The sequence below is a fragment of the Odontesthes bonariensis genome, chromosome 1 (assembly GCF_027942865.1).
Source record: "Odontesthes bonariensis isolate fOdoBon6 chromosome 1, fOdoBon6.hap1, whole genome shotgun sequence".
Taxonomy (NCBI): domain Eukaryota; kingdom Metazoa; phylum Chordata; class Actinopteri; order Atheriniformes; family Atherinopsidae; genus Odontesthes; species Odontesthes bonariensis.
In genome coordinates, this window is record NC_134506.1 from 15,955,622 (window position 1) to 15,979,277 (window position 23,656).

At 41.4% G+C, this 23,656-nt stretch overlaps 1 protein-coding gene across 2 annotated transcripts; it reads right to left on the minus strand.

Annotated features, from left to right (window-relative positions):
* Window positions 1-1,493: 1,493 nt before the first annotated feature.
* Window positions 1,494-23,393, minus strand: fn1b (fibronectin 1b). 2 transcript variants are annotated; one of them, XM_075483907.1, is made up of 46 exons: window positions 23,086-23,393; window positions 22,759-22,881; window positions 22,399-22,536; window positions 22,045-22,176; window positions 21,756-21,890; window positions 21,527-21,673; window positions 21,243-21,431; window positions 20,803-20,985; window positions 20,456-20,632; window positions 19,741-19,893; window positions 19,472-19,600; window positions 19,189-19,332; window positions 17,624-17,745; window positions 16,929-17,097; window positions 16,664-16,840; window positions 16,154-16,282; window positions 15,971-16,060; window positions 15,649-15,843; window positions 14,380-14,658; window positions 14,022-14,285; window positions 13,839-13,933; window positions 13,372-13,540; window positions 13,068-13,154; window positions 12,681-12,872; window positions 11,585-11,863; window positions 10,431-10,622; window positions 10,221-10,310; window positions 9,314-9,580; window positions 9,050-9,166; window positions 8,801-8,962; window positions 8,535-8,690; window positions 8,305-8,421; window positions 7,204-7,473; window positions 6,923-7,110; window positions 6,736-6,823; window positions 6,393-6,572; window positions 6,186-6,275; window positions 5,374-5,562; window positions 5,092-5,181; window positions 4,223-4,671; window positions 3,996-4,134; window positions 2,990-3,151; window positions 2,769-2,894; window positions 2,571-2,677; window positions 2,358-2,450; window positions 1,494-2,239 (listed from the first exon to the last, which is right to left on the minus strand). In XM_075483907.1, the coding sequence occupies exons 1-46, from the start codon at window positions 23,225-23,227 to the stop codon at window positions 2,162-2,164; spliced, it is 7,389 nt and encodes a 2,462-aa protein (XP_075340022.1). In that variant the 5' UTR covers window positions 23,228-23,393; the 3' UTR covers window positions 1,494-2,161. The 2 variants fall into 2 exon arrangements, with proteins under 2 accessions (XP_075340022.1, XP_075340103.1); XM_075483988.1 differs by lacking the exon at window positions 11,585-11,863.
* Window positions 23,394-23,656: the final 263 nt, after the last annotated feature.

Sequence of the window (23,656 nt, forward strand, 5' to 3'; positions counted from 1 at the left end):
GACTTATGAGTTATTCAAGCATTAAAAAAGGCACCTAACTTAAGGGATGAGTCAGGGAAGTGGCTTGGCAAGTAACTGATTTTATTAAGTATATTTGGGCACTTTGTTACTGCCAGCCTCTTGCAAGATTCATAATTTGTTCCAATTTGTATTGTTGCATGTATGACAAGCGCCAAAGATAATGCAGTCTGACACGTGTGAAAGAGTATTTTTGCAACTAAGACGATTCCAAAGGAGCCATTGGGGAAGGACGACAAAAAAAAGTGTCGGACCTAAAAACTATTTACAGCAGCTGAAAAGTATGTGAAAGTTATTTGTTTGAAAAAAATCCAGTAAAAACCTGAGAGATGCATCTGTGGCCCTTTGGTTGATCCATCTGTTTACTGGACCCTCGCACTGTACCACTAAAGTTTATTGTGTTAAATTATTGATTAAATAAGAAGAAAATGTATGCATCTAAAATAGGCTATAACATTTATTTTTCAGGCAAATGTGATTGATTAAAATATTGAAAGAAACGTCCATGGATACATCCACAAACTTGACAGACGGTTGGTGAATCAGGCTCACGTCTGCCTTGTAGTGGCAGAATAAAAGAAGACACCTTGCCTGACCTCTGCAGCAGATGTCGACTGAAAAATGGATGTTTGATACACTGGTGAAGTTGATTATTAGTCTATCTATATTCTGAAATAAGCTATTCATGCAAGTTTTTATTTTTATTGTTTATGAAGCTTTTAAATAAATTACAACAAAGCTTTACTAACATGATTCAGAATGTGTTAGATAGTAAAGGTTGTCATACCAAACAATGACTAACGCTTGATAGTATTTTGCCCTGCACGCTATATTTGCAAGTTTGCTTGTATGTTACAGTAAATCGTTGCATCAAGTTCCTGTCTTTTTTTGCCAGTATTTAAAAAAAAAAAAAAAAAAAAAAAAAAGAGGGATAGCTCAGGACTTTTGTATTGTTTTGAATACTTAATCGACACTTGCTCATATGATTACTTCGGTTAAGACAATGCAAATCTTTCTCGTATGAGGTCATTCATTCATCTGTGTATTTATCTTGTGTTTAATAATGCTGCGTTTGAATAATCCAGTGTCAATTTATGCTAATTGGTGTAAATTGTAAGAGCAGAAGTGTGAACATTGGATAAAGCCATGTTCAAAATTATTGTAGTTTCCCAATGTTTCTTGATCGCTTTTCTTCATCACTCTTTAAATCTGAAAATATTGTCAACATCTAATGTTTTGAACCCTCATTCTATGTTTTTTAAGTTTTAGGTCATTTTTAAATCCAAAACATGAATACAGCCTTGAACACTGCCTTGAATTTCTTAATTTCTGTTTTCAGTCTGGAATAGAGGGCATAATGGATTAATGGAAACTGAATTTTAGAGTCAGAATCTTAATCTATGAGCCAGCAGAGTGTTGGCTCATAGATTAATGCAAACCAAAATGTGTATACAAAATTTACAGAAACACAACTGTACATTTCAGGATCTCTCCGGCTTTATTAAAATAAGGCACTTCTTTTGTCAAAGGTAGAAACGACTTTGGCACTGACAACAATACAAAAATAGAACAGTTCACATTCTCACATCCTTGTTCACACATTCACAAGTTGAGATTAAAGGGATAAATTAGTAAAAGACACTACAAATCAGAATGTGTCAATCACACACAGTGCGACCCCTTTGTAACAACAGAAGGGCTACAGAAAAGAAAAGCTCATTTTCATGGACAATAGAAACAATGTGGTTAATAACTACACAGACACTCTTAACACAGGGCTTTCTGGTGCTATTTTGATTAGGAATGGTTTTGAAATATTTCAATGGGGAAAAAAGGCCAGTTTGACAAGTACATACAGCAAATCTGAATGTGACAAGTCCTAAGTGCCTTTAACTCAGGCTTACATAAAAGTATGTGAATGAAAGTGTTCAGTGGGAGTTTTCAACAGATCTTGAATTTAGAGCCAACAGTGAAAAGACTGGCAAAAGAGCATGATCAGGACTGATCATACAGCAGAGCAGTGTAACATATAAAGGAAGTGATAAGGAAGTTTCAGTCACACAAACAGCGTGGCTTCTACAAGGTGAGACAGTGCAGCGACTGGACGGTGACGGAGCAAAGCAGATGTCAGACGACCAATCCATTATTTCTGAGAATTTTGAGGAACATGTGCATCTGCCAGTAGCTCGGGTCTGAGGCACTCAAGGGGGCAGTGAATGTTCTGGAGGAAAAGTCGTGGTAAGAGTTAAAGGTTAAGATGTGCTTACAGATGACTATTATTTGTATGCCGATATCTAATGACATTGAAAAAGGCAAGACATTAGAAGTATTCCACTCACTTTGCGCAGTATTTTGTCTCCATATCTAACAGGCTGCAACAGATCGACATCAAGATCAGCACCTGGTTTGCGACAGTTGTCACATCGCCATCCCTGATGAGACAAAAGGTACAGGAGCGTACGTTGAATTATGCTTCATTTAACTCCTGAATGACCATAATGAATAGCCTCCCAATGTCAGCTGTGAATCCAGGGAGGCAGACAGTGCCGTACCTGTTGTCCTCCGAAGCATGTGCAGGTGCAGATGGATCCCAGGAACTCCTTCTGCCACTGGTTGCCCTCCTGGTAGGTTTTGTCGCCATCGTAGCACAATGATTCATCTGTGTGACATACACATTATGATTAAAATGCAACTTCTAAACTTCATTAGACAGCTGTACAACATTTATTTGGGTATCCATAAGGTCTTACGTGGTTCACACTTAAATTCTCCTTTGCCATTTCCCAAACAAGTGCAGCTCATTAAGTGGCCGTTCTCTCCCTGACGGTCCCATCGCTGTCCAATTCGATAGTTGACGCCATTGTCGTGGCACCACTCTAATCACATACAAATATTAGCAATTAGCAAGTTCAATGACTTTAAATTCTAACCATGCATATGGATGCAGGCATATATCCCAAGTAGAACTTACTTGATGAATCACATCTAAAGTGGCCGCTGCCCAGGCCCAAGCACCTGCACCACAGCTTGAAGCCTGTCTCAGACATCCGTTCCCATTCAGCACCGACATCATGGTAGGTCGCAGTGAAGGCATCATAACAGGAGTCTTTAGTGGAAGGAACTCCATTTGGGACTTAAAGTAGATGAATTAGGAAAGATTAAGTATTTAATGGATAGAGGAATTTCTAATCAGACTACTTTGCAGTTGAAGCTTCAGTCATCTATGCATTTCATACAGCACTTTTTTATCCCACACATCAAGCTCTTTTTTTGCCTGCGCAAGGACACTTTAACATGTATAGGGAGGCCGTGGCTCAGTGGTTAGAGTCGGTCGTCCAATAACCGGAAGGTTGGTGGTTTGATTCCCAATCTCGCCACTCAAAAAAAAAGATTGGTGGAACTGATAGCTGGAGGGGTGTCAGTACACCTCCTTGTCACAGCTGAGGTGCCCTTGAGCAAGGCACCGTACCCCCATGCTCCCCAGGCGCTTCATGGCTGCCCACCGCTCCAGGTTGGCATCTGTCTCTAAGTGTGTGACCCTGTGCATGTGTGTGTCAGCAGGTGCCAACCTGGATGGGTTAAAAGCAGAGGACAAATCTACCTTTGGGTATAAATAAAGTCACCTTATGTAGCTTGTAGAGTCCAGGAATCAAACCATAAACTTTGCAACTAATAGACGAAACGTGAACCTCCTAATCTAAAGCCCAACTAAACTAGAACTTATTATATACAACCCAAAACTGTAGAATGTATGTAAATCTGATGAGATGTGCTGTGGTTGTACTAACAGATGAAATAAGAAGTGAAAAAGAAATAAAGGTTTGTGAGAGTTTCTGTTATTTCCTGAACTATAGAATTTGGTGCAATACAGTCATGGATTCAACTCCTAATCAAAAAAAAAGAAGAAAAAATATTTCCCTTGATTTCTCTAAATTTTGAATTTGTCCTGATGCCAACAGTTACTATCAGATGCTTACTTGTGTTTCCAGCTGTGATTACTTGCTCCAGAATCCTGTGTTTAAGAGCCCCCAAAAGTGCCTCCACGATAACATTATAGTTGGCTTCAGGGGTGAGTCCTATCAGAGTAGCAGTGGTGGCTGTGCCAGGCAGGCGGACCTATATTAGTAGAGAGAGAAATTATTTGTTCACTTGAAATTATATAGCTCTTCTATCTTTGAGACCTGTGGTGGCTCTCGCCTCTTACCTGGAACATCTTTTCATCTACGTTTGTAAGAGGATAACAGGATACAAGGTAGGCGCTGCTCTGCCTGTAAGGCTTCCAGGAGATGCTGGTCCGAGTTTGGGCCTCCTGTGGCACTGTGTCGTTATCAAATGTGGTTCCGATGGGCACATTGAGCCTCACTATGGGCTTTCTGCGTCCCTCTGCATCAGGGAGGGGGACAAAGACCAGGGGCTCACGAGCTTGCTCTAAGGGAGACTGCGGGTTTCCATTGTTTCCATTATATCTGTTGCCGTCTCCGCTGTTGAACTCTGTGTACTCCACACGCTGCCCCTGACCACTACTCCCATCCTGGTTATTGGTGCCGGCCACCTGAACTCTGTTGTCTGAGTCAGTTTCAGGCACATCAAGCCTGTCAGTACCTCCAGGGCGGTCGGGCTGTGGCAGAGGCCGGGGAAGCAAGGATTCTGGCTCTGGGCGGGAGAGAACGGGTTAGGGAAGCAAGCAGGTTAGATCCAGGCAGGGTAAAGCAAAGCTGCTTTAAGTTATCTTAGCCAACAGGAGGCAACATATATGCAGCAATACTGGGGCTGTAACAAGTGGCAAAGTGTGTCATAATGTATTATTACAAACACGCATAGATATTTTGAATGACATGTATGAAGACATTCAAAATAAAAAAGGGCATTATGGTTTTAGGAGCCAAACGCTGCACAGTTTATCTGAAGGCCTCTTAACAGCAAAACAGCAGGCTGAGCAGATAAAAGCAGCCTTTCGATCCTTATATTTCACATTATGTTTACTGACAATTCCCTTCAACTTTGGACCTTTCAATTACATCACTCGAATTGGTCACATTTCACTGTAAAACGTAGACTTCTCAGAATACTCACGAGTCCTGATTCTGCCCACCAGTGGTGTGCTTCTCTGTGTGTTTTGGATAGCGATGATCTTGATGATGTACACTGAGTCTGGTCTCAGGCCTGGGCGGAGAAGAAATTATCACACAGTGCATAGAAATGCCTAGCGCGATATATATATATATATGTTTGAGCCCTGAGGCTAACTCACACAGTTTTTTTAATCTTGCCTACATCTAAACTATTCTTTCAAATTCAAATACTGTGTAACTTAAGTGATTAATATTTGCAGTAAAAAGAGACTGGTTGAAATACCAGTTATGGTGGCGTAGTTTTGGCCAGAGTGGGGTTGCGGGATGAGCTCCTGTGGTGTTCTTCCTGACCCCTCGTATGTGATGTAGTATCCTGTGATCTGTGTGGCAGGTGGCTGCCAGGTGAAGGAGACGGAGTTGGGGGTCACAGAAGTGTACTGGAAGTTGGTGGGAGCCTGGACCACTGGTCTAGCTATAGAGAAAAAAAATGCATTAGCTTGTCTGTTGCATCTATGTGCACACTGCAAGGCTGTTACTGTATTTGATGCCTTTGAAGACTTAATTTGTCAATGCATGCATTTTGTCATTTAACCTACGTAAGATGTATAACTTAGCATTTCCATAAGTTTGTTAAAGTAGGTTTAATCAAATCAAAACTGTATAGCAGAACTAAAGATAACATCTTTTTCATTAGATGGATTATTTTCTCATCTCAAAAACTGGTGCCAACAACCACAATGCCAATTATCAGGTCTTAAGTCGAGATTTATGGAAAACACTCTCTAATTCAAGAAAAAAATATTTTGTTGAGGTAAAAATCTAGACAGGTATACTCCACCATTATGTATAAATACCCCATTTAAGACCAAAGTGTACAACAACTATAGTTGAGAGAAAGGCACATTTACCTAAATCAGTGTGTGCCTTATTTTTTCCACCTCTCTATGTTGTACAGAGCACATTGTGAGGTACATCCAATGACAGAGATTGAACACCAGGGAAATATATTAAAGTCAACATTTCTGAAAAAATCCTACATTGGCACATTATCAAGCCTCATTGTAACAGAGAGATGGGTACAGATTTGCATAATACCTGTTTCAATTTTGAGATTAAATGGAGGGCTCCTTGTGTTGCCATTCAGAGTGTACAAGTTGATTGAGTACGTGGTGCCTGGCTGCAGACCTAAAAAACACACACATACAGACACACACTTTCTTGATCAAGGCTGATACAACAATCCCCCCCTTAGACAAGTCTTAATGTTTCTAAATGTTTACTCAGCAGGAAGGTGTGGTCTACCTGTGAGAGTGTAAGTGTAAGTATCTGCTGGGACAGTCTTGCTGATGGTGCGATGCGAGCCACTGATGGGCGTGGCTTCAATAAGGAAACCAGTGATAGTTTCCACCTTAGAGCGCCAGGTCAGTATAAGAGAAGTATCCTTCACATCAAAGATGCGCACACGGCGAGGAGAACTGAGATCTGCATTGAGCAATAGGTTAAGATTAAGATTAAGATTAAGATTAAGATTAAGATCAGATTTATTGGTCATGCATACATGCATACACACCAAACAGATAGAGAATAGAACAGTGAATAAGAAGTGATAAACAATAATATGTCAGTTTATGCTGCAGCAAGTCACCCTCTAATGTGGTGGCATCTCCCTCCAGTGGTCGGCTGGTGACGGAGTTTTTCAGGGCGTAGACCTGGATCTGATATGGAGTGGCTGCCTACAGTATACAGAAAAACAGCAAGTATTTATACACTGACTGAAAATTAATTAATCTAGACCGAAGACAAGCAAAAATGAGAAAAAGAACAGTTTTTACCATGAGCCCTGGTACAACAACACGAGTGGTGTCTGGAGCAACGCTCATTTCTTTGCGGGGGCTATTAATGTTCTTGGGGGCGACAACCACGCGATAGCCTGTCAAGCGAGCATTTGGAGCTCGCCAAGACACAGTGAAGACTGACGAGCCAATCTCTGAGATCACCATGTTGGTTGGCACAGGTATTACTGAGACAGAGAGGCACAATTGCAAGCCAAAACATTACAGCACCCGCATTAAACCAAGGAATGACTGTGTTATTGTTTTCTGTACATTTCTACCTGTGGCTTGTGTTCCCACTAAAGGTGTGCTGGGCGTTCGGTCATGGAGGGCGATGACTTTAATTGTGTACTCAGTGCCGGGGCGAAGGTTGGTGAGCAGTGCACTGTCCTGGTCACCTCTAGGTGCTGGACGCAACTCTCTCTCGCCCTCCTCTGAGCTTGAGTACAAGACACGATATGATGTCACTGTGCCATCCGGGCTGTCCCAAGTGATGCGCATGGAGTTGGAATCAATGTCAGAGAAGGTCAGTTCTTTGGGACGATCCATCGCTACAGGAAAAGAGAGGATCAGAGTGTTCATTTCAGCTCAAAGTAGGCTGCCACTTCAGATTTACTTTGCTTCATTTGGCTTGAGTTATGGAGCGTAGCATTTGCCCTGGGAAGGTGGGATTTTCAACGAACTATTTAAAATTAGCAGTGCCCAAATCCTCCAACAGAAGAATCTCATAAACAACTGCCTTAAACATGGCTGCACAACTAAAAAAAATATGATGAAAATTGTAGTAATGAGTTGTTCAAGTGATTGCATGTCCAAAATATCAGAAAAAAAGCTATTATTGCTTTTGCAGACAATAGCTAACCTAGTCAACCTCCTGTTTTCTGAACATGTAGAACTGAAACATGGTTAACATTCCCATTACTCTAGCAGTCATGCTTAAAAATAAATACTGGCACAGCTGGTAGGATTATTGATTAGCTGCCAATTGACAGCCAGTTTGTGATATGAACAGTAGCAAATGAAAATTTGCCAATCAACTTTATAGAAAACACATTGGCTTCTATTTCCTTTTTCCTATTGCACACAGGTGAGCAACTCAAAATGCCTTATTTTCAACAAGAAAATAAGCCGAATATTTATCATTATTTATTTGCATTGTACTACACTGTTGAAGTTTTATGGCTTCAAATATTTTTTTCATCAGTTGTTGTGTAACATTTGCATGCATGCTCAAATCACAAAAAAAGGGGGAAATTTTCTTTTAGAGCTATGAAAGTAATTGTAACCCAGATACTTCAGAGCATGTATCCCTTTCTTGAGCCTAAAACGGTCCTTCTATTAACTGTCTTAGATCCATTATAATTGCATTGAGTCAAACTAACCGGTGATAGCATTGTCCACCACAGGGGAAGAGGGTTGTCCATCATTACCCAGGGCATAAACACTCACAACATACTCAACAGTGGGCATCAGGCCTGTGAATGTCATTTCTGTCTGATCTGGAACAGGGGAGCAGAAAAGGAGCAGATGAAAGGAGGACACTGTCTTGGAAAAATGTAGCTTTAAAATGAGAAATGACAGTCCTGGTTTATGAACAACAACTTTTACTAACCGGGGGCTACCACCTCTGAGTAGGAGGGTCCCAAACCATTCTTGGGAACACTTGTGATCCTGTAGCCTCTGACTGGTCCCTGAGCTGGAGACCAGCGCACTGTGATGGCGTTGTCACTCACATCAGTGACTTTCATTTCAGTGGGGGGCTCAGTATCTAAAGAAAACAAGGGATACATAATCAAGTTTAGCTCTATAATATCATCTCAATGTTAGATCTTTTTCATCAAGTTTTTTTTTCTTTTTCTTTTTGTCATGTTGCTGTACCTGTTCTGTGAGTTATATAGACGGGGGTGTTGGAGGCAGGGGTGTCTCCTCGTGTTGTTACAGCATAGACTGTGACAGTGTAGTCGGTCCCAGGCTGCAGCCCGGTGATGGTAGCATAGGTCTGCGTGCCTGGGATTGAAAACTCCTGTGGAGATTCACCACCTAGAAGAATAAACAAGGATAGTGTGTTAAACTCTGAATGATCCTGCAGTGAAGAGGAAACTATGAACTAAATCACAGAGAACAGACTTGCGCCTCCGTAGGTGATCCTGTAGGTCTTTACTGAAACAGATGGGGCGTCCCAGCGAATAGAGATACTGGTCGGGGTAGATGATGTCACCTCTAGGTCAGTGGGTGCATCAGAGACTAAAAAGGATTACAGGAGAGGATTTGAAAAAGGGAGGGGTTGGTTTACAATATAAGATAATTCAGGAATAAAATAAAAACTGAAATCCAGCTGCAGAACGTCCCAAAGGAAAAATAAACAAAGAAGGTCCAAGCGTAGAAACTTACTTGTGGCCTGTGTGCCAGTCAGAGGCTCACTTTCCTGATTGTTGCTGACAGCATACACATGTACAAAGTACTCTGTTTCAGGTGTCAGTCCAGTCACAGTATAGTGGTTCCTGCTTGGGGGGAGCTTCTCATCCGTGGCTCGCCCACCACTGGTCTTCTGGTAGCGGAGACGGTAGCCAGTAATGGTAGACTTTGGAGACAGCCAGTGGACAGTGAAGGAGTTGGTCCGAATTTCAGAGAAATCTAACCCAGTTGGGGAGTCTAGAGCTGGAGGAAAATGTTTTGGAAACTGAGCTGAATTTTAATTTACATGCAAAGATAACAGCAAATATAGAATTGGAAGCAAACACTAATGACTCCAGCTTCCCCTCTCCACAAAACAACTATTCACAGTACCATGAATATCTGTTATAAAACAGTTTTACACAAACAGAGCCAGTAATGTTACTAAAAAGTACAGTATATACTATTAAAAAACCCACATTGCATATTTGTGAATGTACCCATTCTACCTAATTCTTGTGCTGCTGTTAGCTAATCTACATGTTCTCAGGCTCATTCATAGTCCTGGACTGTTACTGTCTGCTCTGTCTTGCAAATATGGACTGTATATCTGTTTGCACTAATTGTTGTTGCACTTTGTGTCATTTTATGTATCGCACTAGGAGTCCACACGGAACGACATTTCATTTAACTATGTGCTCTGTATGTAGCAGAATGACAACAATAATAGATTCTTGATTCACCTTATATTTATATTTGGAAAAAAATTAACATTTTGTGCAAATTTGTCAAGTATTTTTATACTATGACTGAATATCGAGTAAATAAATTGACGAGAAGAACATTTGCTACCCCCACAGATCTTCTTTAATGCACCAGCAATGAACACCGGGGTCATACTCACTTGTCCTCTGAGTCCCAGTGACAGGCTCACTTTCAGTTTCACCATAAACACACACAATACTGACACGGTACTCAGTGTTGGGCAGCAGGTCTTTTTGGAAAAAGGTGAGAGATGCAATTAGAATGGATTACCATAGAGCAAAGCAAAGTAAATAAGCAATTTAGTCTTTTATAGTTTGTGAGGCACACTGTATAATATATGTCATCTTACTCTGCAACAGGAAGGTGTTGGTGGATCCACCAACATTAACCTCCTTGAGGTCATCATCTGTGGCTACAGGGTGGTAACGGATCACAAATCGAGAGATGTCGCTTGGTGTGGCAATGTTGGGGATAGCCCATGTCACCCTAATGTAGTCAGGGCTCAACCCTACAAACTCCAGGTCTGTAGGAGCTGGCAGAGCTGGAAGAATGAGGGATTATAGTTTATAGTTAGCACAGGAAAAACAAGATTAACCAAATTAATGTCAGTTTACAATGGAATGATGAAAATATATCTGATATGGTGAAGTTCAAAGATCTGCTGTCAAATAGGATACATTTCCAACTCTACAGAATGTTTATTCAGTACTAGAATAGCTTTGCATGATTAACAAAAAATCTAAAAAGCTAAATCTCATATAGCATGTTATGCAGTCAGTAATAGCTCTGTGCACTTTAAGGCCCGCCTCCTAACAGCCCTCTTTCTTCTAATTGGTTGGCTTCAGGAAGCCTGCTCAGGGGTAGCACTCGGAGTTTTGTGTACCACTTCATCTTCTTACCAGTATGAAGCTATAAAAAGCAAATAATGAACTTACTAAAGGTTGCAAATAGATACTTCTCAAACATGTCTGTACTTGTTTGAGACCAAATCTGATTCAGAATATGACAGTGGCAATACGACCAGCAACAAAGACCATGGCAGGACACTAAAATGGGTTTGGTAACTTTACCTGTACTGTACCTGTACTTTACTTTACCTGTTTATTGTGCAAAATAACAGTTCATTCTCTCTTTAATCTATTTTTGATGGCCCTTTTAATGGGTAAATATGTGGAAAATGAGCTAAACTGCAGACTAAAGTAAAAAATATGCTATAAGGAAATACCAAAGGTCAGATGACAGGTGAAATGCAACTCTAAAGCATCTTCCTGCACCAATGGTGATTCTGAACCTAATAATTTGCATATAATACAATTCAAGTTTACCATTAGCTCAGCTTATAACATGTAAAGATAACCAAAAAGGAAACTCTTATGATCTAATGTTGTCAACATGAAAAGCATGATATGTCCTCAGCTAATAAAACAACTTTAACTGCCTTCCTGAGTTCTCTCAGATCAAAACCCAAATCATCCCCACTAATGGAGTGAAAGAATAAATCACCAGCATGTGTTTGCTTTGTGTGTGTGGTCGGCTCGCTCTCCCCCTCTTCTGTAACAGTGGTGATACTGATGTCATAGTCCACGCCCGGCTCCAAACCATGAATGGTGTAATAACCAGAAGATGCCTCCACCAAATCTTGGAAAATTGGCAAGCTCTCGCCTGACGTAACTACCGTTATCCGGTAAGCGGTAATGGTGGTATAGTTCAGAGGGATCCAGCGCAGGCCAATGGTGGTGTCAGTAATGTTGACAAAGTCAATGTGACGTGGTGTGGGGATTTCTGAAAGGGTTAGGCCAGGTGCAAAGCGCAAGCAAAAATTGGACAGAAAATAAAAAAATAATTACATTGGTGACATAATTTCATTCCCAAAAAGCATTCGGAAAACTAAAGAGAGACAGCCATGCCAGAAAATTACACAAAACTGGACTGAAAAACATTCACAATTTTAAAGTAAATCGCAGGCAATGATTAATCTTATTGGTCATGCTAAAAAACAAAAAATAAATCTTATTATTCAAAAAAAGGTGATCTTCATGCGTATGAAGTGGTCATGTTAGTATTAGGTAATGATAAGTAAAGCTGCATGAGAAATGATCTATATTTGATATCCTCTTAATGTGTAATGGTGATAAAAACATAAAAGAGAACAGATCCTAGTGCTGCTTTTTTTTTAATATTCCTGTATAGACTGGTTTGCTGCTCTCATTTGTATTCTATATTTCCTCTTAAGTAATGATGTTTAGATAAACTTTCTATACATGGCCTGCCTGGTGGAAAACAGAGAATTTTCTGAGTTGTTAAAGAATACAGCTGAGCGTACCACTCATGTGTTTGCTAAATGTACAAGTGGAAATATTTTCCTCCAAGCTTACCAGAGTATTGCCTCTCCCTGGTGGTCAAAAGCCAACTAATGCAGCTTCAGTTTCTTTTGAAACAAGTAACAGTGGGAGTAAAAAATTTTGTTGACAGGAGGTGAAATATTGGGAATTGGTTCCAGTTTGACTCAAACCCAGTTTTCAATGGCAAAAGCTTTGATATTTTCTGCAGACACAGCTGTGTGTTTAGGATGTATAATTGCCTTCCGATTGGCTCCTACCTGGCGTGACAATAGTGGACACTGGCACACTTTCCACATTGCCCTTGGTAGAGAAAACACTAATGTTGTACTCCACACCCAGATTAAGGTTTTCTAGCTGGCACGAGTTCTGATCCACTGGGACAAACTCTTCCAGGGAATTTCCTCTCTGACCGCTGGTTGGCTTGCTTGTCACTTTGTACCCTGTGATTCCTGCAGAGATTGGGGGGACAAATATGGAGGAGATTGAGCATAATCTCGGGAGAGTTGAATCACAGTTTGAGATGATAAGAAAATGCCGGGAAGAGACATTCGTCACGGTGGAAAAAAATAGCATTCGGGGCCAAAGTCTAGACTCAGTGTGATCTAATTGGCTGGTTGTGCGAGGGATGCACAGTCAATATTTACCTGGTGTTTTGGAGGCTACCCAGTAGACGGTAAGATCTTCTGTGTTGGGATTGGACACCACTCTGAGGTCAGTGGGAGGAGTCAAGGCTGAACAGGAGAAAAGCAAACCATGACACATTAAAAACTTGATTTCATGCAACACTAAGGTCCAGCACAAACTCATGCCAATGGTTTAGCACCACTGCACTGGCTCGCAGTAACATCAAATCAGTTTTAATATTGGTTGTCCAATTATTTTACAGTTGTTTATATTGAGCAGCCATCATTATGTCTTTATCTTAGTTAAGATGAAGAAGATACGTACAAGTGACAACGTTGCGAGTGATGGGATTTCCACGATTGCGACCATTGAAAATGGGCTGAACTGAGTAGGTGTACTCAGTTCCAGGAATCAGATCAGTAATGTAAATACGTCCAGAGTCAGAGGTCTCTTCTCTGGGAGCCTCGCCTTCCTCGCTGGGGAGCACAGATAGCTGGAGAAGAAGAGGAGGAGGCAAAAGCGTAGATCAAAACCTAGAGAAAATACTCTAAAAGAATACCACAGGACCTAAAATCTACTTAGCAAACAGCCACATGCTTGATAATCTAGTGGGTGAAGAGCAACATTAGCAATGATGTCAATTTGTGGCTGCCTCGCTCGTGTATGTCAGATTTACACGCTGTTTTAGGCTGTCCACCAGAATCTAGAGGACATATCAGAGTCTTTAGTTCCTAAATGCTTCACTAAGCTCACCAGCTTGTTTCATCTGTTGAGCTGATGAAGACTTTTACCTTGTAGCTGAACCTGCGGACAGGAATCCAGGTGATGATGATGGAGGAATCAGTGACCTCAGTACTGAAAGTCGGGGCATTTCCCATCCGGGGAGCTGGGAGGATTACAGAGTAGGAAAAGTAAGACGAAGTCATTGCAGCTATTTAAGTTTCTGTTGATGGTTTGTTTCTCCTCATACTGACCAGTGGTGAAATATGTGGTGATGCCTTCGCCAAGCTCATTGTCCAGTTCAGAGTGCAGGATGGCTGTGTACTGTGTGTCTGGACGTAAATTCTTCAAGGCGTACTGGGTGACCGCTCCAGGTATTCTCTTCTCAACGGGGCTGGAGCCCTCGATGCTCAGGAAGAGGCGGAAGCCAGTAACGCTGGCACGGGGAGCCTCCCAGATGACCAATGCACTGTCTGGGCCGATGTCAGTGAAACGCACTTCCGTTGGTGCATCTGGTCCTGCAAGGGAAAGAAAATATAACACGTGTTTGTAATTCTCTGGTTTATATTCACTGAAATCCCTCTGTCTGTGTTTGGGTCTTTGTTCACTCACTGGTAGACTTCTCTCCCACAAGAGGTTTGCTTTCTGCTCCACCACTGATGGCATAGATGTAGAAGCGGTAGAGTGTGCCGGGCTGCAAATGATTGACCTCAGCATATGCATTGGGCGAAACAGGCAGTTGCATGGGTCGGAGCTCAGTGCCATCACGGTCCATTGGCAAAAAGGTCACCCTGTAACCAGTTACGTCACTGGGTGGACCAGTCCATGTGATGGTGATCTTCACATCTGAGACCTCATAGAACTGCAGGTCTGTGGGAGCTGGGACCTCCTCTGTTAAGAGAACATGAGGGATTCAGACTTAACACCTTTCTCTGGATATTGTTTAAACTTAAATGAATATCTGATCATTATTACTACTACTTATCTAGCTAATGTATCCATGTTAATATTCCCTTTATGCCTCTAAAATGCCTTAGATGTAACTAAATATTTGCCTTATTTACCATTATGAGGTCTGTAAGAATGCAACCAGCACATTGCTGGTTGTTAAAAGTAGGTCACCACTTTAGTTATTGGAACAAAGGACATTTAGCGTGTTTGTCGAGGCTCTAAAAGGCTCACTGTTTGATTTAGGGAAAAAACTAATTTAAACTAATCCTTTTATTAGAAAGAAAATACTAACTAAGTTGTGAAAGCTTGGCAGAGGGATAACTCAGAGTACAGGAAAACCTTTAGAAAAATCCAAACCTCAAAGATCAGTGCAGTAAAATAGTTTGGCAAATCCAGGCTCATATATTTACAAATCTTGGCGTGAACAAAGCAGAAAGTAAAGACAAATGCCAAAAAGATTAAAGGCCATTAGCCTGCAGTGTCTGGTTTTCTGTGTTAGACGCACATATATAAAACACTAAGTGTTTTAACTACATCTGAAAAGATGTTTCTCAGCCCACAATAATTTAGAGGTCATTCACAGGTCAAAATATATCAAGATGGGGATAAGATGACAAAAAAGATTAAACTGTTAAAGCATATTTTGACAAAGCAATTTTTTATCCAGGCTGTGTCTTAACTCTGCACTGGAGAGCCCCTCTAAATGTTCCAGACCCTCTAAGGAATCTTCAGCTGAAGTACTTAATCTGCTCAGCTTAAATTGACAGCCAGATAGCCAAGAATGATATAAAAAGAATAAAGAGCCATATGAGTAATAGATAAGCCGTGAATGTTTTTATTAACGAAAAACTGAAATTCTAAAGTGCTACAATATGAAATGTGTGCAGCTTTGTTATCTAAAACCCATCGTATCTATTCATAATTATATACCTTGTCTTAGAGATCCAGCGGTGTTGACCTGCACAAAAACAGGCTCACTCTCCAGGTCATCCTTCACTGCATAGATGCTGATGTTGTACAGCAGGCCAGGATGAAGGTCCACCAGGGTCACTGAGGTCTCTGTGCCAGGCAGGTTCAGCTCAGTGCTGCTGCCCTCTTCGGACGGCATGTACACCACACGGTAACCTGCAGGCACGAGCATGCATTTACGAACAGTCAGAATTAAAAATGATTACAACATCTTATGGCATTGGAGGTGGGCCTAACATCTACAATCTGCAGATACAAACACGCAGAAAAGTAGTTTTCTTACCAGTAATAGGAGCTTGAGGCCTGGTCCAGCTGATTCTGATAGCGGCCTCTTCAACTTCATCCACATTATGCTGAGTAGGTGCGTCAGGAGCTATTTTACGTAAAAGAGATTTGGGAAATTTTTAATTTTGCACAAGTTGGAGTGTAGATGCACAAAAAGGAGCACAAGTGGGTTTTTTTTCACCTGTAGTCTGTGAGGTGGTCAGAATGAGGTTGGGTGGTCCCTGCGTTGGCAGCTCATACACACTGACGTTATATCTGCGTCCGGGCAGGAGATCACTGATGGTGACAGAGCTGGCGCTGCGAGCAACATCTGGAGGGGAACAAAAGATAAGTAAACAAGGTTATTCAGTGTTACACACAGTATTTATGATTTGAATTTGTTGTCCACTTTATTCCATGATAGTGAACTACTACACCTAATATTTCTGGAAAGCTGAGAATATTATGGGTAAATGTTGCTTATATTTGGCAATATTTAATTGTCTTATGTTTACTAACGTCTCAGTATAAAAGTGTATTTACCATGATGGAGACTTTTATCCAAATGGCACATGTCTAACAAAATTATTGTGGTAAAGATTTTTTTTAATTCCATTTAACCTGAGGTACATCAATCAGAACCTCAATATAGAAAGCACACCATTAAACGTGGGGAATTATGGAGGTTTTAGTAATGGTTAAAGATTCTTACCCAGGACCTTTGGCTTGGCCCCCTCCTCACTGAGCTCATACTCCACCCTGAAGCCAGAGATGGAAGCAGAAGCTGATGACCAAGACACAACAAAGCTGTTTGAGGTGATTTCTGTCACAGACTCAGAGGTGTCCACCACTGGAGGAGGATTAGTCGTCTCTCCCTCCCATGTCTCCACTTGAGAGATGAAAGGAAAATAATTTTCTTTTAGATATTTCTTTTGATTTGCAGCATTCAAAGAATGTCACTCTTTTAGTTTACTCACAGGAGCCATGATTGGTTGTGAAATCGAAGCGTGTAACCTCACGGCGTCCGAAGTGCAGAACGCTGATCAGCTGGCCCTCGTAAGTGATGCCTGGACGAAGGCCACTGACGGTGTAGGAGTTGAGGTGGGCTGGGATGGTGGCCTCCTTCCAGGGAGCGCGAGTATTTTTCTACAAGAGAAAGCAAAGGTAGAAAGGTGATGGCTTTTAAGTCTGCTACATCATGAATAAGCAGTATTAGACTGGCCTTGCAATGTTGGAAAACGCCAAACTTTTAAAGCAGGGAGTGCCAATAACCTAAAATGATTTTGCTGTCCAGAAAATGTGACACAAATTCCCTGAGGAGATCGGTTTGGCTCTGTGTAATGTTCATTAACATCGCAATCAACTTTCACTCTCTAAGGTCTTCAAAGTAAAAAAGATTTTTGAGAGAAAAAAAAAATCACAGAGAAGGGAATATTTATCTTAGGATAAGTTAGACAACAGTGTTTGTGTATTCAGATGGCAAAAGAGAGTTCATGTACCCACTAATCACTTTGTTTGTTTAAGCTTAAATTCAGACATCATCAAAAGCTTTTGACCTCATTCAGACCCCTCATCCACCTTTACAAACACTACCAGTCAGCTAATTCAAAATACTCTTTTAATTGAAAGAGATGAATCATATTGTTTGCTAAAAACCAAGAGTTTGACTCACAATTCTCCATTTGAGGATGTAGTATGAGATGTGGGCAGATGAAGAAGGGTTCCACTGAATCGGGCGGGAGTCCGGCTGTTTTCCTGCCTCTGTGATGATCACCTGGACAGGTCTGTGGTTGTCTGAGGAGTTTAAGCACCAAGTGTCAGAGGAGACATAAGAAGAGTGGTGCAGAACAAGGCTGCTGCTGGCAATGAGAATAAAGATTTATATATAATATGATAGTGTTAACTGTAAGGAGCGTGGGTGAAAGTTGGCTACTTCTCATTGAGGTACATCCAAAGAATTCATCATTTTGGGATAGTACCAAACCATCAGACGGTGCTAAACCAGATCAACACCCACTGACAGCTTACAGTTTGACATAACACCAGAGTACTATATTCATCACAGTTAATCTAGCCTCTGTTCACTCGTGAACACACATATGTAGCTTCACACAAGCTGAACCTGTAACCTTTCTTGATTCAGGACTCTTAATGTGCTGCAATAAAAAGTGCCAAATCAAACAACTTTTATCCAAACAGAGGCAGGAAGTGACTGCCTCCAATTTCCACCACCTTTGCCCAGCAATTTAATCTTTCCCTTTAAAGGGCCAAAAATCACTCAACACCAGGCGAGGGAGGGAAAACTTCCAAATCTATAAAGAATAAAGGGGAGAACAGGCTTTTGCTATACTTGAAAGTCAAGAGAGACTCTAAACCTCTGCTTCTATGCGCCAACTAAACAAGAAAACTTTTCTTTTCAGCAGTGTGGGATGTGAGATCAGGGTTGTATGAGAACAAGGAGGATGAATAATGTGGAAAAGTAGAATGAGTGCAGCACACATATATCAAGCCCTAATTGCTCTCTAAATCTTAAAAAAAAAAAAAACGCAGGAGAAAAGAATTTATGAGAAATTGAAAATAAAAATACTATATGAAATTAATACTCTGTTGTGACATTGGCACGACAACAAAACCCTTTATACTAGTGTTTTGAGGCATTGCAAATTTGGTGTAGTGTTCATCTTAAACAATAGATGATGTGATGTGCCCTCACCCGACTTTTCGGAGTATCTCTGAAAACTAAAGTAGCTTCTAATACCATGGAAAACAAGAATTGCTCTCTTTAGAGCCATTGTTTGAATGCATCTGTAGAAAAAACGCAGTGAAACTCCTCAACCTCCAAAACTTTAAACACTGGAATATTATTTCAAATGAAAATATGCAAGCGAGAAAAATGTTGATGATCTCTTAATACTATGCAACAATGCACATAAAAACTGTCACTTGTAATAAATCTAAAAGTATATCTATCCTTCTTACTTTTAGATTTGACTTTGTATTTTCACACAATTGTATTTTGCATCGACTCCAACTGAAGCTTCTCTTTATCTCTGCATTACTTTTTTTCCAGTTCCTTGATACGTCTGATATAGTTTCTGATACAAAGAAACTCAACCTCCAGCCGAGAGCCCTAATGAGATGTTATATCATTCAAACTGAAAAGCCAACTACATCTGCATGCCAATGAATGCGGAGTGTGAAAAGCTGATGTTGCTGGAAATATTTTTTTCCCTTTACCTGGGTGGGTCTGCAGGGGTTCACACCTCATTTCTCCAACCCCGTTGCCATAGCAGTAACAGCGGTAGTGAAGGCCATTGAGAACTTTGTCCCACTCCTGTCCAATCTGATAGAACGCCCTGTTTTGAGGCTCTTGACACTGATCTATTGTTGAAAAAAAAAAAAAACACATGGGGAAATCAAACAGTTGATAAGATGGGACTGAAAAGTTTGGGTTGAAATTATCAGCTGCAGCAGTGCCCAGAGTTAAATTCCCCCAACAGCTAATGAGCCACTAGCGCACCGATAGGGTCGCACTTCCAGCGTCCACGTCCCTGCCCATAGCAGGTGCAGTTCATCATGTGTCCCTCTGTGTGGCGCTTAGTGAACTCCTGGTTCACGTCGTAGGTCAAGCCATCAACAACGCACTGATCTGGAAATGTACAGGCAAGGCAGAAGCAGAAACACACCCTTTATGCTCCAATCTGACGCTATATGCCTTATGGATATTTTTTTCAATCAAAAAGTATTCAACAGTTTTATTTCAAATCAAGATTGAGTCAGCTCTCCTACCTCGGATCTGTGAGTGAGGAGCACAGCTCCACTCGCCACGGCCATTGCCTTGGCATGTGCACTCCATCATGTGACCCATGTCGTGGCGTTTGTCCCACTTGTCCCCCACACGGTACATCATTCCATCAGTGGTGGTACATACCTCTTCATTGGCTAGTTAATACAAGATTGGAAAAAAAATTACAAAACAAGATGGAATTTGCTTCGTGCACTTGAAGTATGTCAGTGTTTTTATACATACACAGCTGTGTGTGTTCAGGCAGTGAATTTTCCTGACTTCAGTTCAGACCAGTGTCAAGTTTGTGTATGTTATATAATTGGTATGTAAGAGCCTTGATAGAGTCATCACTCTCCCATGACCACTGTAAGCACCAGTAATTTACAACCCAATTGTCTACAACTGAACCTTGAAAGCACAAAGTCTTTCAAATCTATGAGAACAAGTCAAGATAAAACAGAAGCATTTATTTTAACTGGCTTTTTGGGGGACTCCACGCAAGTTTGTGTGCATTGGTTAAATAATCAGAGCAGACATATCACAGACTGTCCTCACATTGAATTATGCTCAATAAACATCACAACCTGCATTCAACCAAATATCAACACCTAATGTCATTGGTGGCCAGGTCTTAATAGGTTAACATCATCAGAAGATAAATTTGCAACATACAAAGTTTTTCTTTGGTGTGAAACAAACAATGCAGCTCACACTCACCAGCCATTGGGCAGAAACCAAAGAGCTGTTCTCCGTCGTAGTTGTGGGTAGTACCGCACCATCTCATGCCATCGCGACGCCCATCAGAGGTGCATTCAGTGTAGTTACGACCACTGTAGAGGAAGGGAAAATGGCAGAGGGCACCATTGGAGTTTCCACCCCTTGTTGCCACAATAGCTAGGATTGAAAAACACACACAGTTGTCACTTTAAAGCTCTGATCTGGTTACTGTATTATATTACCATTTCAGTGACAGACCATAATGACATGGCAATCACTGCCTAATACATCAACAAAACCAACTGAATGGTCCAGCCCAAGTTTCCATCCCTGTTCCTGAGTCTCACCATTTTTTTCAGTACAGAAGGAGTACTGCTGGTCATTCTCATAATCAGAGGTTGTGGAGCACCAGAGCTGCCCGTCTGTGCGACCGTCTGAAGTGCAAGAGTAGTACATCTTCTCCATGAAGACAAAAGGGAATGCACACGGCTGGCCATTAGAATTACCTCCATAGACCTGGTTCTTGGCCTCTACATGAACAAGATTGGGATGAGTTTGAAAATGTTCATTAGTGCGCATGCTGAACAGTTGGTTCCTGTTAATGATCGTCTGATGATCGTGAATGTGGAATTGTTTGGATTGTGAATCAGGACTGTCAAACTTATGTAAAGTCAATTAAAGAAAATTAGAAACAGAACAATAAATCAGGAAACACGTCAACAAAGATTCAATTATTTCCTTTTCTTTCTTTGGTCACTTGTTTTTTACCCCTCCTTCATACACTTACCCCAGTCTTGACAGCTGACTCCATTACCAAGACAGGTACACATCATCTTCTTGCTGCCCTGGTTCCTGATCCAGCGCTGCCCTTCATAGTAGTAGGCACCAGAATCAGTGCGGCATGTTCCCTCAGTGGTAGAATCAGGCAGCAGCTGAGACTGGGAACGGGTGGCAGAGAGCACAACAGCACCTGTAGCTGTATACCATTAAACAGAGAACAACAAATGTTAGGGCTGTTAACACTAAAAAGACTCACAGTAAAATTTAAATGAGGATATTAGAACAACTAACTTCGGCCCGTATGGTGTCTCTCACACTTCCATTCTCCACGGCCATTTCCTAAGCACAGACACTGCACGGGTTGTCCACTTTTATCAGTCTTTTCCCAGGTGTCTCCAATGCGGTACGACTTCTTCATATCCTGGTCATTGCAACGATCTGGTTGGTGAACAACAGTGGTGAGAAACTGCCCCTGAAGGAAAAGCGTGTGATCATGTGTGTGTGGTCATGTTGCACTTACTTTTGGAAGTGCATGTGATCTGTCCATGTCCCTCTCCAAGGCAGGCACAGTCCAGCATCATCCAGCCATATGGTTTCTCCCAGGTCTGCCCAACCACATATGATGTGGCAACACTGTTGTCATAGCAATGTTCAGCTGTTTCCAGGAGAAACAAACCAAGTGAAAATCAATAGTTGTGCACTCATCAGAAATACACGCTGTCCCACTTGCTTATTTGTGTGAACTGATGCCAGATATTTGCAGTGGTGATCCTGAATGCCCTTCTGATCTATGAGGTGAAAGTACTCACCAACAGGTTTGCAGGTGTACTCTCCTTTGCCATTTCCCAGACATACGCATTCTAGCATGTAGTCGGCTGTATCATGAGGCCTCTGCCAAGTTTCCCCAATTCTATATGACTTCCTGCCATCATGGCAACGATCTGTGAATGACAAATGTGATAAATCCCTTGGTACAAACACTCAGATGTCATGTAACTTTTTCTAAAACTTCATGCCACACAAACAGCAAATGGATATGCAAAAAAAAAAAAAGCATATACTTGTCGGGAAGTGAATCAAATAGTTTTTTTTTAATAAGAGTATATAATCATGCTTAATATTGTTATTTGAGCTGCTGGCACTAAATTAAATGTGTAACTTACTTGCAGTGTTACAGCTGATCTTGCCCCGACCGCTGCCAATACAGGTGCAGTCCCATATCAACCCGTCCTGTGGTTTCTCAAAGGTCTCACCCACCCGGTATGTCCGGTCATTGTGCTTGTCATAACAGCTCTCCTCCACTGAGGGAACAACAAAGGAAACACCAAAAGCTCAAGCAGCTGTTATTGTGCGTAAATCTCTCCTGCTGCTGCGTAAAGACGTTCTCCCAAACAAATCTGAATGTGTTTAAGTTGCCTGCTTCTGTTGTTGCACTCTCTGTGTGAATTTACTGATTTTATAAGTATTGGACAAAAAATAATTAAATCTATGATATTGCACTAGGTAGATGCTCTCTTCCTGACCTTCAGAGTTAGATTTACAGTTGACGCCTGCCGCTCCATTGCAGGTGCAAACCAAAGTAGTGCCACGGTAGGATCTCTCCCACTGCTCGTTCAGACTGTAAGAGCGACCATTTTCCTCACAGCCTAAAAGAAATATATGAATATTGTTAAATATTACTAGACCTGTAAATATTCTGACTTTAATATTGCTATTACTTTTGGCTCCTCCTGTTTACATAATACTCCAATTAAGTGCAAAATAGAATTATTGGAACATAAGACACCATAGATTTAATGTTTACGAGGCCATGAACAATAGAACATATCCACAGAAGACTTTGTACTAACCTGAAGGAACAGCCGCTGTGTCGTGTAGTTCAGGATACACCTGGTACTGGCCAGTTTGTCTTCTGCTCTTCTTTGGCGCACCGTTGACTGCGCTGCTCATGCAGAGCGCAACCAGTAACCCAGTCAGTGGGCCACCGGTCATTTTGTTCACGATAATAAGGACTTGGTTGCAAAATAGAAAACGGTTAATGATAGACAAGTATAGATAAAGAGAGACAAGTGTTTAGAACAAAAGCTTGAAGGGATGAGTTCTCTGTCCCTTTTCCTTAGTTCTCCAGACAGCCGCCTCGCAGCTGGTATACCAGACTGGGGAGAGGGCAGCGCACTGGTTTTATACCCGCACACACGGCTCCGTTCTTTGGAAGGGGAGGGATTTGGCTGGAGTTTGGGTGACCCGCCCGCGTGTGAGCAATACATACAGTCCTCGCTTAATTTTCAAGTTTTAAATAAACGCCCAAAGTTTATCTACAGTTCGAAAAACACATTACACATTGTGCAGGGAGGCTGAGGATCAGGGAAGGAAAATCGGGAATAAATCCATACGAATCTTAACACTGTTCAATTCTGCGAC